The 13,309-nt window shown below is 39.1% G+C and overlaps 1 protein-coding gene across 1 annotated transcript; it reads left to right on the plus strand.

Annotated features, from left to right (window-relative positions):
- The first annotated feature begins 6,280 nt into the window (after positions 1 to 6,280).
- LOC149253455 (uncharacterized) lies at positions 6,281 to 8,188 on the plus strand. Its single transcript, XM_089454485.1, has 3 exons — positions 6,281 to 6,656; positions 6,903 to 7,071; positions 7,726 to 8,188. The coding sequence occupies exons 1-3, from the start codon at positions 6,281 to 6,283 to the stop codon at positions 8,186 to 8,188; spliced, it is 1,008 nt and encodes a 335-aa protein (XP_089310611.1).
- The last annotated feature ends 5,121 nt before the right edge of the window (positions 8,189 to 13,309 follow it).

Consider the following 13,309-nt stretch of genomic DNA (forward strand, 5'->3'; position numbering starts at 1 on the left):
CTGACAGCTAGCAAATTAGGTCAACGTAACTAGGTCTTTGAATTTACAAGTCTTTGTTGGTTCAGATTGGAAAAACGACTTGCAGAGCATCTATACCACTCCTTCATTTGCTTATTCTCCATCAGCACCATCCACTCCACCCTCTACTTAGAATCCTTACCTCACGTTTGCCACATTTGCTCACATAACCCTAGTTTTTGTACATCATTGTTTCAGCCTTCTTTGAGCCAACTTAGCTATCTACACCTTCTCACCACTCAATCCACCAGTCCCTGGGCCACTTCAGACCCCTATGCTACCTCCATATCCATTCACGCATCTTCCCTCACTCACCCATCCTCCAAAATCCAATTTTTAAACATCCTGTAGAAATTTGTGAACATCCTGTAGAAATTCCTGAAACATCCTGTAGAACCCCTGCAGGCTTCCTGTAGAAGCTCACGAATGAGGTTTCTTGATAGCCAAACTCTGTGAAAATCTCTGGAAGGCTGTTAGGGACCCCTTAGGCCCTCTCTGAACCTTCCCGACCTCTTCCAAGCATTTCCTCTCGCCAATCCACCTCTGCACAGTAAAAAACAGTTAAATTGTATGCATGATAATTGTGACAACTTATTCAAAAATACAAAAAGATGTTTTCTTCAGATAGTGATAGCTTAGACACATGTATTTTACCTTCCTAGAAGTCAATGGCATCTCTTTCAGTAGCTTGCATCCTCTTTTTCGCATCAGTAGGGCTAGCTGGTAAAATTAGGGTTTGCATTTCCTTTCCGCTTTCCTGTTTCTTTCTGCAAGTAAATTAGCCCCTTTGAGTTAGCTTTCATTCATCAGTTAAAAAGCTTCTTCTAAGAGCTCATAGAAGTTGGCTTAAGCTCCTAGCGGACTTGTGCCAGCTGACCAAGTGACAGCTGCGGCAAGAGCTAGTACTTGTGTATACAACACCGTCGCTTCCAAGTTTGTTACGAACTACAGGGTTGATAAAATTAAAGAAGGGAGTTCCAGGAGTTGCAGCATTATTGCTGCAATACTGGGGCCCACCACTATCCTCCTCCTAGAGGGTGTTAATGTGACTAGATGCTTGAGGTAAGGAAGGAGATGAGACACCTAACCAGTAAATTGGAGGGCATGCATAAGGCCATGGTTTACATTATTACCCAAATGGAACACCAAATGAAGAAGAATGAAGAGTTGGAAGGGTAAAGAATTCAAGTACCCTAGTTATTTAATGCAAGGTGTTGTAGTTAAAGGTTACTTTTTATATATATATATATATATAAGACTTTGGATGTAGGGAGTAGGATTTTTTTTATATAACAATCCATTTTCAAAAGTTTTATTTATATATTATATAAAATCCTAACCTTTTAGCCTCAAAAGCGCAACCTTAAAATATATAAAAGTTCGTCCGAAACTTTTATAAATTGGAAATTAAATCGCGCAAGTTTGGGGTGAGATCCTCGCTCATTAATTAGACTAAGGAATCAAAGGTTTTTCGACAGGTTAAAGCAATCGAAAGTTATGGGGTGAGGATATGTCTAGCTAAACAACCCATCTCCAAATCAACAACCATGGTTCATTCCAACATGTCCTCCATGCTTTTGACAAATCACTATGGGGATCCCTTGTAAGTGGTTAATGGTTTTTATGAAAACCACACATTGGAGGCTGGTGAAAACTCATGTACATGTTAGGCTAACTAGGTAAGCGAGCATGACCTTACACGTCATCACGAATTTTCAAGAAAAGGTCGCCGCGCATGTTATTTTCTTTGTCCTCCAGTGGAAAAGTTACAATGAACAACATATAGAGTGTACATTGTCAATTCCTCATTAGCATTCGACTGTTCATTATCTCCGGTTACTGGGTAACTCATAATTCAAAATTTCTTCCTTTTCCTTTCTTTCAAATTGTAAACATGGAGAAAACCCCAAAATCAACTAAAAAACCTACAATCTCTATGACATCTATTCATACACCCCTTATGGACAGAGAAGCCGAAGTATACAATTCTCGTTGCTCCTTGGACCTTTTGGAGATTCGACAAGACATTCTTGACCATTCTAGTGACTATAATAATTTTTTTCGAGTCATCCAGTCCAACGTTTATCATGTAATTGTCCCACATACCTATAATTTTTGTGATTTTTTCAGTTGGTTAGTGTCTTCCTTTGTCTCACAGAGGAATTTTGTTATGTCTTATTTAAGGGAGAATGTTTTTGAGGCCACTTTAGAGCTAATACACGAAGATTTTAAGTTTCCTAAAGTCGAGAATCCCGTGAAATTTTCACATCAATCCTTACATGTCACTTATAAACTTCTTTCTAAAGAGAATAAGTAAGGTTTTTTAGAGTCATTTTGCCACCAAATTCTGAAATTCGACCGCGTGCAGTGAATTATCTAACAACATTATTTTCTGAAGCTGCACAACATGTCTCAGTTATAATTTTGTCTCTTCTGGGAGAAGATGAGACTAGGATAGTAAACGAACAATCCCTAGGGTTTTTGAGTTTAATGTTGCAACCATATATTGTTTTGGATATCCCTTCTTACGTAGCCAAGTATGTCTTTTTTAATTTGAGAACTATCATATTTTTGGTCTTTTTAGATATCCCTTTCTCTTGGTCTATATTTTCTTATATGTACATGCTGATAAGTTTGGTCATCTAGGTCTGAATATGTGGGATTCAAAGAATCAAATGAAACATGTGATTGAATGGACTAGTGTTGTTAGGAAGAAGGAAAACAATGAGGACTTTTCTTATGACTTATCATCATTCATGGCCACTGTATTTACTATTTTAAACAATTAACAACCTCCAAAGATTTTGTCTGAAGCAAAAAGGTTGTTGTAGCTCAGCAAGGACACCAGAGTGGGGGATTGGTATATTTTTGAAGATTACACTGAGATAAGACTATACGGGGTTGAAGTACCACCACACCATTTGCCAATATTTTTTTCCTATAAGGATATTTTTGTTGGAAATATGTTGTCATTGATGGCAAATGCAAAGGAAAAAGCATTGTAACTAGCAAAGGCAATGTAAAAGGTGGCACGGGCAAAACAAAGGCAAAGACATTGGCAAAGAGAGGCAACATGGAACCATAAAAGTGCAGAGACTTTGGATTCAATTCTGGAGAAACAGATCATCTTAGATGCAGATGGATTCCACCTAGATGGATAGAGCTCTGAAAGAGCTGTCCACTGGGATGTGAAAGTTTGAAAATGGCATCCTGGATTGAAAGTTAGAGCTAGTCAAAGTTGCTTAACTCCAAGTCAAAGTTAGCAGAGTTAGAGGTGGTTGGATGAGCTTTGGTGCATAACCAAAGTTGGCACACCCAACGGCGAGGTTGGAAGAGCCTCTATGTGAAGCTCTAGGTTGATTTGGAGAAATAGAAAAGTAGAGGGAGGCATTCTATTGGCCATAGGTAGAGCCCACCTGGGGGGCTTACCCCGGCGTAGTTACCCCAACGATATGATAATGGCACATAAAGTTAAGTGTTGGGAGTGCATGGAGTAGGATGACGCCATCCTAATAGTGATAGCCTGATGGGTTCACCCTGATGCATCCCTTTTGGTGCACAAAAGGAATAGACTAAGAGACTGGTTCTAGGACACAACATCATAACGTGGTCCAATGGGAGTTAACCAAAGGTCCCCACTCTGACAGCTTAGCGCAAAAAGGAATGCCCAAAATATTGTTTAGAGAGCATACGACTAAGCACCCGGCCATGTGGCGACATTCTGATAACACCTAAGACGAACCTTTAGACATGCTTGGTGGTTATGGGAGGTGGTTTCCCATACCATAAATCGCATAGATCAACGATAGAGAACCACCCCAGGATCACTCCTTCAAAAACCACAAACTACACAAGAGTGGTGTTAAGGGAAGAATTTCTTGAACTCGATGGTTTTTTCGTTAACAAATAAAATTTGAGCGAAACAAGGCCTTGGGGAACCTTTCTCTCACCTCTGATAAAACAAGTGGCAACATGCAATTGGTCTGGACGACGAAAGAGATGACGTTAATACCAACCAATCAGAGTAGGACACGTGGCATAAAATTTTGGCATTTTCGGGTACCCAAAGGACTCATTTTTGAGCGACACATGTCACCAATCACAAGCTGACAAGTAGGAGGTGATGTCAAAATGATGTAATCCCGCTGGATGGAGCCTGATGGTTTATTATGGTGCATGCAGTGAAAGCACCGAGTAGTGGGAGCGGGGACACGTTGACGTTGATAATGCACATGTAATAGCCAATTAAAAAGGTGTCAGGAGGACCCCCACCAAGACAACTCATCATGTAGGACTTACCCTAACGTGATTGTTAACAAATCTTAGTGGAAGTGTTGGGTAGTACTCAATAGGACATATAGGCACACAATAGAAACTAATCGGAGCACAGGCGGGTGGTCCCCACGGGACACGTCGACCTGACGACATGACCCCGTCAGGTTTATTATGGTGCACAAAACAAAAGTGTCGGGATGGAGAGAGTTACGTGCTAAGCTTTGACCCTTGGTCATTTTGTGTAGAAATTGACCAGGTGCACAGTAGAAAGGGAATACGTTGGGATTAGCGCCTGGGCACTGAACCTTGTTTTGTTTCACATAGAAATGAGTCAAATGGTGCAAAGCCATTAACATAGAAAATCAGCTCACGCAGGGCTTAAAAGGGATTAATGCCTAAGGCCTTGAGCCAGTGGTCGTGGAGACCAAGTCCCATCGCGGGAAAGCTGATAGGTGTCAAGTGAAAGGGTCTTAAGGCCAATTAGGCAGAATGTGGCAGTTTTTTGTTGAATAAAATGTAAAGGCCTATGGAGGTATTTTTTTGCGATGCTTGGAAGACTGATAGCAACATGGATGAGTCAACATATAGTTTTAGTGACAATAATGGCAGAACTATCTGTTTAATGGCAGTTTTTGTAGTTAAGCCAAAGATAGAGTCTGTTAACTTTAGCTAACCTCATCTAAACCTTGTAAAAGCTCCAGATTAACTGAAATAAGCAAGAAAACAACAGATTGACTTGGATAATAAGCCCAAAATTGCAGATCAAGATGGAACACAATCATAGGAATAAAATGAACAAGAGAAAGGCCAAAAAAATATGAATGCACACGAAAATACAAGAGAATAAAAGAAGGGAAAAATATCAATCCAAAATTCTATACAAGTAGGCTTAAGCAAGCAGGTTGCAGAGAGGAGTGTGTGGATGACGGTTGTTGGTGCAACATGATGCGTAATAGTTTGGGTATGCATCAAAGGTGAATCAGAGAGCAACCTTGGTGTCTAAAAGGTGTTTGAGAAGTAAATAATGGATTAGTGATTGATGATGCATGTATATATAGTTTGGTGTTTTTATCAGTAATTAGAGATTTCCGAAGGTGTTGGTGATTGAGGAATTTAATTATTATTGAAAAAAGAGAAGAAATTCATTGTTCTTAGTATGAAAATGGATAAAAGTTGAAACAATGAGTGTCAAGGAAGTTGTAGCTCGCAAAATCAGGGGTTACTGCTCCTTCCAGGGTGCTGGAAAATACTTGGGGATGTAGCTCCATTTAGTTGTAGCTGATAAATCAGGGAGTTGTAACTTCCTACTAGTTGTAGCCAGAAAATTGTAACAAGAAGTTGTAGCTTTCCCTTTGAATAAATCGAAGAAGCAATTTTGAAGAAGTTATTTGTTCTTTGTGTGTTCCATTGATTGTTTAATTTATTGCTTGTCATACTTATTTCTGAAAGTACTTCTTGATGTATTATTCTTCTTATACAAAGTGAAAATAAAGTGTTAAAATGGTAAAATTCCTACAATACTGATTCACCCCCCTCTCAGTATTGTCTTTGTTTCTAACAATTTGTATAAGAACCAAGTTACTTTAGATCAGTCTAACAGTTGGAAGAAATATCAAGGACCGTGGTGAATTAGGAAGGAGGATTTACCAATAGGGCACCTATTTTCAATGGAACAAACTATGCGCTCTGAAAAGGGAGGATGAAGACCTACATTTAGTCACTTGGAGCTAATGTGTGGGATGTTGTGGAAGAAGCATATCAAAGACCTCTAGCAGTGGTTACCAAAGATCAAAAGTTGGATTTTACATGCAATGCTAAGGCAATGAATTCCTTGCTTGCTAGTCTACATGAATCAAATCTAGTCAAGGTGATGGATTGCACATCTGCCAAAGCAATCTGGGACAAGATGAGCAACTACTATGAAGGAGACAACAAGGTAAAGAAATCTAAACTCCAAGGCTATAATATGAAATTGGAATAATTGAGCATGCGTGATGATGAAAATATTGCAAAGTATTTTTTGAGAGTTGATGAAGTTGTGAACACCATAAGAGGGCTTGATGAGGAGCTAAATGAACCTATAGTAGTTCAAAAAGTGTTGAGATGTCTTCCTGAGAGGTGTAATCCCAAGGTGTTGGCCATTGAAGAAATGACTAATTTGAGCACTCTCACTCTAAATCAACTACTTGGTATGCTCACTGCCTATGAGATGATAATTTTGAAAGGCAAGTCTACAACCAAAGAATCAACCTTCAAAGCAAAAAAGAAGTGCAAGGATGAGCATGATGACTCATGCTATGAATTAGATGAAGAAGAAGCCAACTTTGTGAGGAAGCTCAAGCAAGGATCATGCAAGTATAAAGGTAAGTTACCATTTAAATGTTTTAATTGTGGAAAAGTTGGTCATTATGCATCAAAGTATCCTGAAAAGAAGAAGAAATATTATGATCCTAAAGAAAAATTTAAGAAAGTTCAAAAGGACAGAAAGAAGGCTAAGAAGAGAGGTTTTTATGTTCAAGAAGAGAGCTCCTCAGAAAGTGAACCCAACCAATCCTCAGATGAGGACAGAGATGATGATAGCTCTAAAGAATTTATGCTTATGGCCATAGAAAATTTGCAAGTTGAGGCTATTAATTCTGATGATGAAGAAGGAGAAGTTGACTTTGAAGGAGAATTGGTAAGTGCTCTTAAAGAAATAGAAAGGACGAGGAAGGAAAATAAAGTCCTTAAGGAGTCTTTAACAAAAGAAAAGGTTGGGGTTGTTGAACCATTGCTCTTGTAAATAGAAGAATGTAAGAAGATACAAGATTCATTGAACCAAAAATTGAATGAAAACACTCAAACGTGTGAGAAGATGGAAGGATAAGTTGTATTGTTGAAAAAGGAATTGGAGAAGGCCAAAATGCAGGCAATTTTCAATCAGAAATTTGGAAAAGGGATTGAATATCTAAATGAGATATTGGAAGCACAACGAGGCTCCTCAAATTGAACTGGTCTAGGCTATGCAGCTGAGTCTAGTGCAGTAGCTGAATTAAAAGGAAAGAATAAAATCAACTTTGTTTCATCATCCAAATAAGGGCTTGGGCAACAACAAAAGGGAGACATGCAACCCACAAATAAGATCCATAAAAATAAGCAACAACAAAAGAAGAACGATGTCCAAGCAAATAAAACTGCCCAAAATTTAGTTCAGCGCAAAAGGTAGCCTTCCGAAAACAATGATATCTTCCCAGGGTACCATTTCACATGAAAAAATTATGGCCACAAAGAAACAAAATGCAGAGTTAATCTCTCTTATAGACAAATCAAATATAGCAGAAGAATTCAATAGAGAAAAAGAAAACCTAGGTATAACAACTCTTTTTCTCCTTTAAAATATCTGGAACAATGTTTTAAATGTCAAAATTTGGGGCATATACCAATCAATTGCAGGCTAAAGGAGAAGAAGACAAAGCCAGTATTGAGCAAATTGAGAAAAAAACTCAAGGTCTGGAAAGAAAAAGAAAAATTAGAGCAACGTGATATGGCGTTGTATGCTCAAAATGGTGGGAGTCATTGGTATGTGGATAGTAGTTGTTCCAAACACATGACAAGAGACATAAGCAAGTTTTTGACATGGAAACCTGTTGACAAAGGTGATATAACTTTTGGAAACAACGCTCTAGGCAAAATGACTGCAAAAGTAGTGGTTAATATATCAAATGGAAAAGATAAAGCTAAGAATGTTTTATATGTTGATGGAATGAAGCATAACCTGCTTAATGTATCTCAGATGTGTAATCAAGGCTATGATGTGATCTTTAAAGACATAAATTGTCAAATCAAGTCTACTGGCAAATGTGAGATAGTTGTGGAAGCTATGAGAACAAATAATAATGTCTATGTGCTCAAATAGAAGACATAAAAGGGCTTCTTAACAAAGATTGATGAGAGTTGGTTATGGCACAAAAGGCTTGGACATCTGAACTTTGACCAGATTGTCAAGATGAGCAAGGAAAACATTGTCAAGGATTTTTCTAGGCTTTCAAAACTAGAGAATAAAATTTGTAAATCTTGTGAACTGGGAAAGCAAGCTCGAGTTCCTTTCAATACAAAAGAGAACTCATCATCAAAACCATTGCAACTAGTACACATTGATTTGTGTGGATCATCCAGAATGTAGTCACCCACAAGTAAATTATATTTTATGCTAAATAACTTATGATTTCAGGGGGATGACGTGGGTTTCCTTCCTCGGAGAGAAATCTAAAGCTTTTTTTTTAGAAATCTAAAGAGTTCAAAGCCATGAATGAGAATGAAACTGATTGAAAAATCAATAGCATAAGGTATAACAATGAAGGTGAGTTTACTTTTGTTAGCACCTAAATTTGCCTTAGGCTGAAGGAAGGCAAAATTCAGGGTAACCACAAACCATGCTTAGTCTGGTAGCTAGCCCTACCAGAACAGGAGAGGGCTCTCTCCGGGTCACGCTCAGTGAAGAATAAGCAAATAGGGTCTGAGGATGACTTAGAATGGATACTGATTTTAGGCTAGGTAAATAAATATGAAAGAAATATTTTGATGAATGACTGAGTTTTCTGGGATGTATGGGACCAAGGAACAACATGAGCAAAGAATTTAACTTAAAGCCGCAGATTATTTCGTGAGGCAAGACAGGCCGAAAGTCTAGCAATTAAATTTGAAATAACATGAAATGGAGAGACTCTTTAAGAGGGTGAAAATGGCATAAATACATGAATCCTTTTCAACAGAAGAAAACATAGAACGTGAAAACTTTCCCAAGGTAGAGCAGTAAAACTGAATTCTACCTTTTCTCACTTAGAAGCTTTCACTGGAAATGAATATGAATGGACTATGAAACATAACGAAATACATATGAAACAAAAAGAAAATACATTTGCTAAACTCACGCCACAGGAATCTCATGAACCAGAGCTGTAATCTTTCATTAATTCTCTGTCAAAATGTACAGTGAGTGATTGGGTTTCTCTCCCACAGTTTCCCAGAAATTCCAACCAAAAAACAAAATGACTCTCAATACAATAAATAAGCTTTGCCATGAGAAAGTCGATCAACCCAGGAAATGAAGAGCCAACCATCAGCAGTTACATTTAATTTTCTGTGAGGACCAATTACAAAAAAGCAAACATGAGCGTAGATTTTTTGGGTGGCTGTTCGTCTTCATTTGGCCACTTGGATAGAAGCCAAAAATGTTTTTTAAAATTTGCCTTTGATGCCGGGAAAAATGTATTGTAAATGAGCGGGCTCACTTGGAGAAAATTGTGAATCGAAATTTCGTGGAGCGGAAGTGATTTTGGCCTTTGGGTCTCTGTGCGCCGCGCCAAAAACTGTATGCGTCGTGCCACTTTGGAGTTGGTTTTGAGGCACTTTTTGAAGTCCAAATTGAGCCCAAGTGTGCTTTTTGGAAAGCCCTGTCTGTCTACTTTCCAACCCAAGTAGAATTTCTGAATTTGGATGCCATTTGCCCCTCCAAAACTTCAATCTCGCAAGACTGCTTCATGTGTGTCAAAATAGGGGCAGAGAGGTCATTTTTTGGGTGTTTTTGACCTCCTGAGGACTCAAAATTGGCCCAAATTTCTTGGCCATGCACCAACAGTCATGATTTTCCATGGAAAATCCAAAAATGTAAACTTTTTGTCATTTGGAGCTCCCTAGCGAAAGCGCGTGCCAGGTGGCGCGGTGCACAGGGAAAAAAAACCTGTTTTTTGTACACAAAATTTCAAAATGCAAAAATGTGCTCCAAATTTCTTGAAATTTGGGTTGTACCTTCTCTATCACATGTCGTGCTAGACCAAAGAAGCCTCGGCCAAGATTCGGAGCCGATCTTGCTCTTTTTGTCACCTTCCTCAATTTCGCCTTTAGGCTCCTGATTCTCGCTTTGGAGCTCATGTTTCGGGCCATGTAATGGTGAGTCATGCACCTGAGCATTTCTTTTTCCCTCTTAGCCTTCTCCAACAACTTCTCCAAGTGAACGTTCACTTTCTATAAAACATACTCCCGGTCCTCATATCTTTGCTCCTATAGGTCTACCTCGTGCTGCCATGATGTGTTGCTGGTTTTCCTTGCTCAGTAGCAACTCTATCTCAGCTTGCTGCTCCTCAAGTTGTTTGTTCCTCTGCTCCAGGTATTTCATATTCCCTTTGGCTCTCCAAAATTAGGCATGCCGGTAGCTAATGAAATAGAGTCCGGTGTAAGTGTGAAAGTAACACTGGCCAAAGTAACTTGAGAACCATGCAAATGTAGAACAAATAGGCGAGCCAACTCATGGTGGAATTGAACATTTGCAACCTTTTCACAAAACTCATAGCATGACTGAAACTGAAAACAAGAGACGACAAAAGGGCAGGCCTGCAATTCTGTGAGCGTAGCCGGTTCTTCTCTAACATGTCTACCACTTTTTTGAGGCCTCCGGGGTGCACGTTCTTCTGTGGGTGGGTCACTATCAGTTTCCTCCTCATAATCGGATGAATGATAAGATGACATAATTGGTGCTATGAAAACTGCTTGGAGAAATGAACGCTGGTCGCAAGACTGTTTGGAATGCTGTTGTAATATGTTTGAAATTGCTGTGCTGTAATGCAATATAGTTGGATTTTTGGAAAATCCATGCAAGGAAAGAGAAAATTGGTGAAAATAGGGAGTCATTTTAATCATCATTATTGAACTGAAGCTGAAGAGCCAACTGTTTGCCAGCGTTGCATTTTCCACCTAAACGACCGATGGAGAGGTCTGGGGACTCAAAACTTGCCCAAATTCCTTTGCCATGCACCATCAGTTATGATTTTTTCATTCCAAATCCAAAAATATTTTTTTTTTCAATTTAGAGCTCCCTAGCATAAGCGCGCGCCACGTGCGCGGCGCATAGGGAAGTGGCGCGACGCACTGGGCTTGAGGCGCGGCGCATAGAGCCTGTGCGTAGTGCTTTTTGCAGGAGACTTTTGGAGGCCTTTCCGGTGTCCAAATTGGGCATAGGATAGCTCGTTGGAAATTTATTTGAGTCTACTTTCCAACCCAACCAGAATTTTTCAATTTTGAGTTCATTTTCCCTGTCAAAAATCAAATCTCCCAAGACTGGTCAAAATGTGCCAAATGAGGCTGCCTCAAGGCAGAGTGCTGTTGCAGTCAACTTTTGAAGGTGTTCCTCAACTCCAAATTGAGCTCATGATAGCTCATTGGAAATATATTTGTGTCTAGTTATCATTTTACTCATCAAGAAAGTCATTTGGCTAACCAAGCTAGGAGAAAAATTGATTTTCCCAAGGTCACTTCAGAGGTGCATCAATTCTCCCGAGGCAATTGTATTTTTGACATTTCTCTAAAACCATGACACCTGTGTAAAAAGTGAAGGAGGTTTTTCTTCCTTGGCTTATTTTGGACAAAAACCTCTCTCAGTTTTCCCAAATTCATATTTTATTGCTCAGAAACATCATTGGAGTAAAACCTATCCCGATGTGTGGAACAAGAGATTTGTCGAAATGAAGCGAAATGAAGCAAAATGAAGGGGATACGCGGCTTCTAAATTCTTGGGAAAATTCTTGGAAGTAGGGAGGGGTGTTAAGAAGCAGGGGAAAGTGGAATTTCAAATATTGAGTGAGGGGAAGGGGTCCAAAAAGGCAAAACACAGGTCGAACCTAGAAAATTGCCAGGTTGTAGCAAGAAACTAGGGTTTGTGAGAAAATGAGGAATTTGGGGGATCTCAGTGATGGGAAGTGTTTGATAAGGTACTTTAAGGATAGGGGAAGGTGTATGAACATCAGGATACAAGTTTTGCCGATGATTTGACCGTCCAAGAGAAATTGCCTTCAAAACCCTAGGAGAGGGAAATGAACTTACCTAGGCGCAACTGAAGCATGAACAAGGTGTAAAATGACCCAGTGGAACTTGAAATGATAATGAAAACCCTCTGAATGATGGTACACTCAGCTGAATGGTGACATGGACCGACATTTGGACAACTTTGACAGGAATAAAAGCAAACCCTAGATCTGATGCCTAGTGACCAAATTTTGCTTGAAGACTTACTGAAATGACAAAATTTGACCTTGACACTCTGAGACCACTTTGTAAGAGCATATTTGATCACTGGAGGAAGGCTGCAAAGACTGACACTAAAAAATTCAAAAGAATTTGATGAATTCTCTAAAAATAATGGCATGAAAAGGCAGTTTACGATAGCAATGACCCCTCAGCAAAATGTTGTAGCAAAGAGAGCAAACAGATTAGTACAACAGTTAGCCAGAGCGATGATGACCGAACAAAATATTCAACAGAGGTTATGGGAAGAAGTTATTCATACAACAATAGTTATCCTCAACAAAGCTCATTTTAGACCTAAAAGTAACAAAAATCCCTATGAGCTATGGCATGGTAGACTTGTAATAATAAAACACTTTATATTTTTTGGTAGAAGATGATACATCAAGAGAAATTTTGAGAAACTTGGGAAATTCGATGTAAGAGTAGATGAAGGCATTTTTCTAGGATACTCAAACAATATCAAAGGATACAAATGCTACAATAAAATCACCAAGAGAATCATTGACTGCATTGATGTAAAGATGGATGAATGCGTTGAGCAAGAAGAGAAATAACCAACAAAAACCGACGTTGAGGAACCAATGATTATTAGTGAGGAGCATGACGAGGAAGCTAAAGAACAGAGCGATGAATATTCCTCTAGTCCTCAAGCCAAAGGTACCCCAAGGTATGTACAAAAACAACACACAACTGATTAGATTGTTGGTGAATTAAATACTAGTGTGCATAGAAGAAGGAAGCTTCTCAATTCCCCTGCGCAAGCACATGTTGCCATGCTATCCATGTAAGGACCAAAATATGTTGTTGAAGCTAGTCAAGATCAACATTGGTTAAAGGAAATGAATGAAGAATTGGATCAAATAGAGAAAAATCAGACTTGGGAACTTGTTCCAAGGCCTGCTGACAAGAATGTCATTAGTACAAAGTGGGTTTTCAGGAATAAATTGAATGACCGTGG

The sequence above is a fragment of the Pinus tabuliformis genome, chromosome 7, assembly GCF_031772625.1.
Source record: "Pinus tabuliformis cultivar Carrire ecotype Pingquan chromosome 7, CPIR1, whole genome shotgun sequence".
NCBI classification, from domain to species: Eukaryota; Viridiplantae; Streptophyta; class Pinopsida; order Pinales; family Pinaceae; genus Pinus; species Pinus tabuliformis.

Excerpts from the sequence above, each read along its gene's own strand:
- LOC149253455 (XM_089454485.1), top strand. The coding sequence starts at position 6,281 with ATGCGTGATGATGAAAATATTGCAAAGTATTTTTTGAGAGTTGATGAA. Across the intron at positions 6,657-6,902 it reads AGGATCATGCAAGTATAAAG|AAAATTTGCAAGTTGAGGCT; the intron begins GTAAGTTACCAT and ends TTATGGCCATAG. Across the intron at positions 7,072-7,725 it reads GTTGTTGAACCATTGCTCTT|GCTAAAGGAGAAGAAGACAA; the intron begins GTAAATAGAAGA and ends AATCAATTGCAG.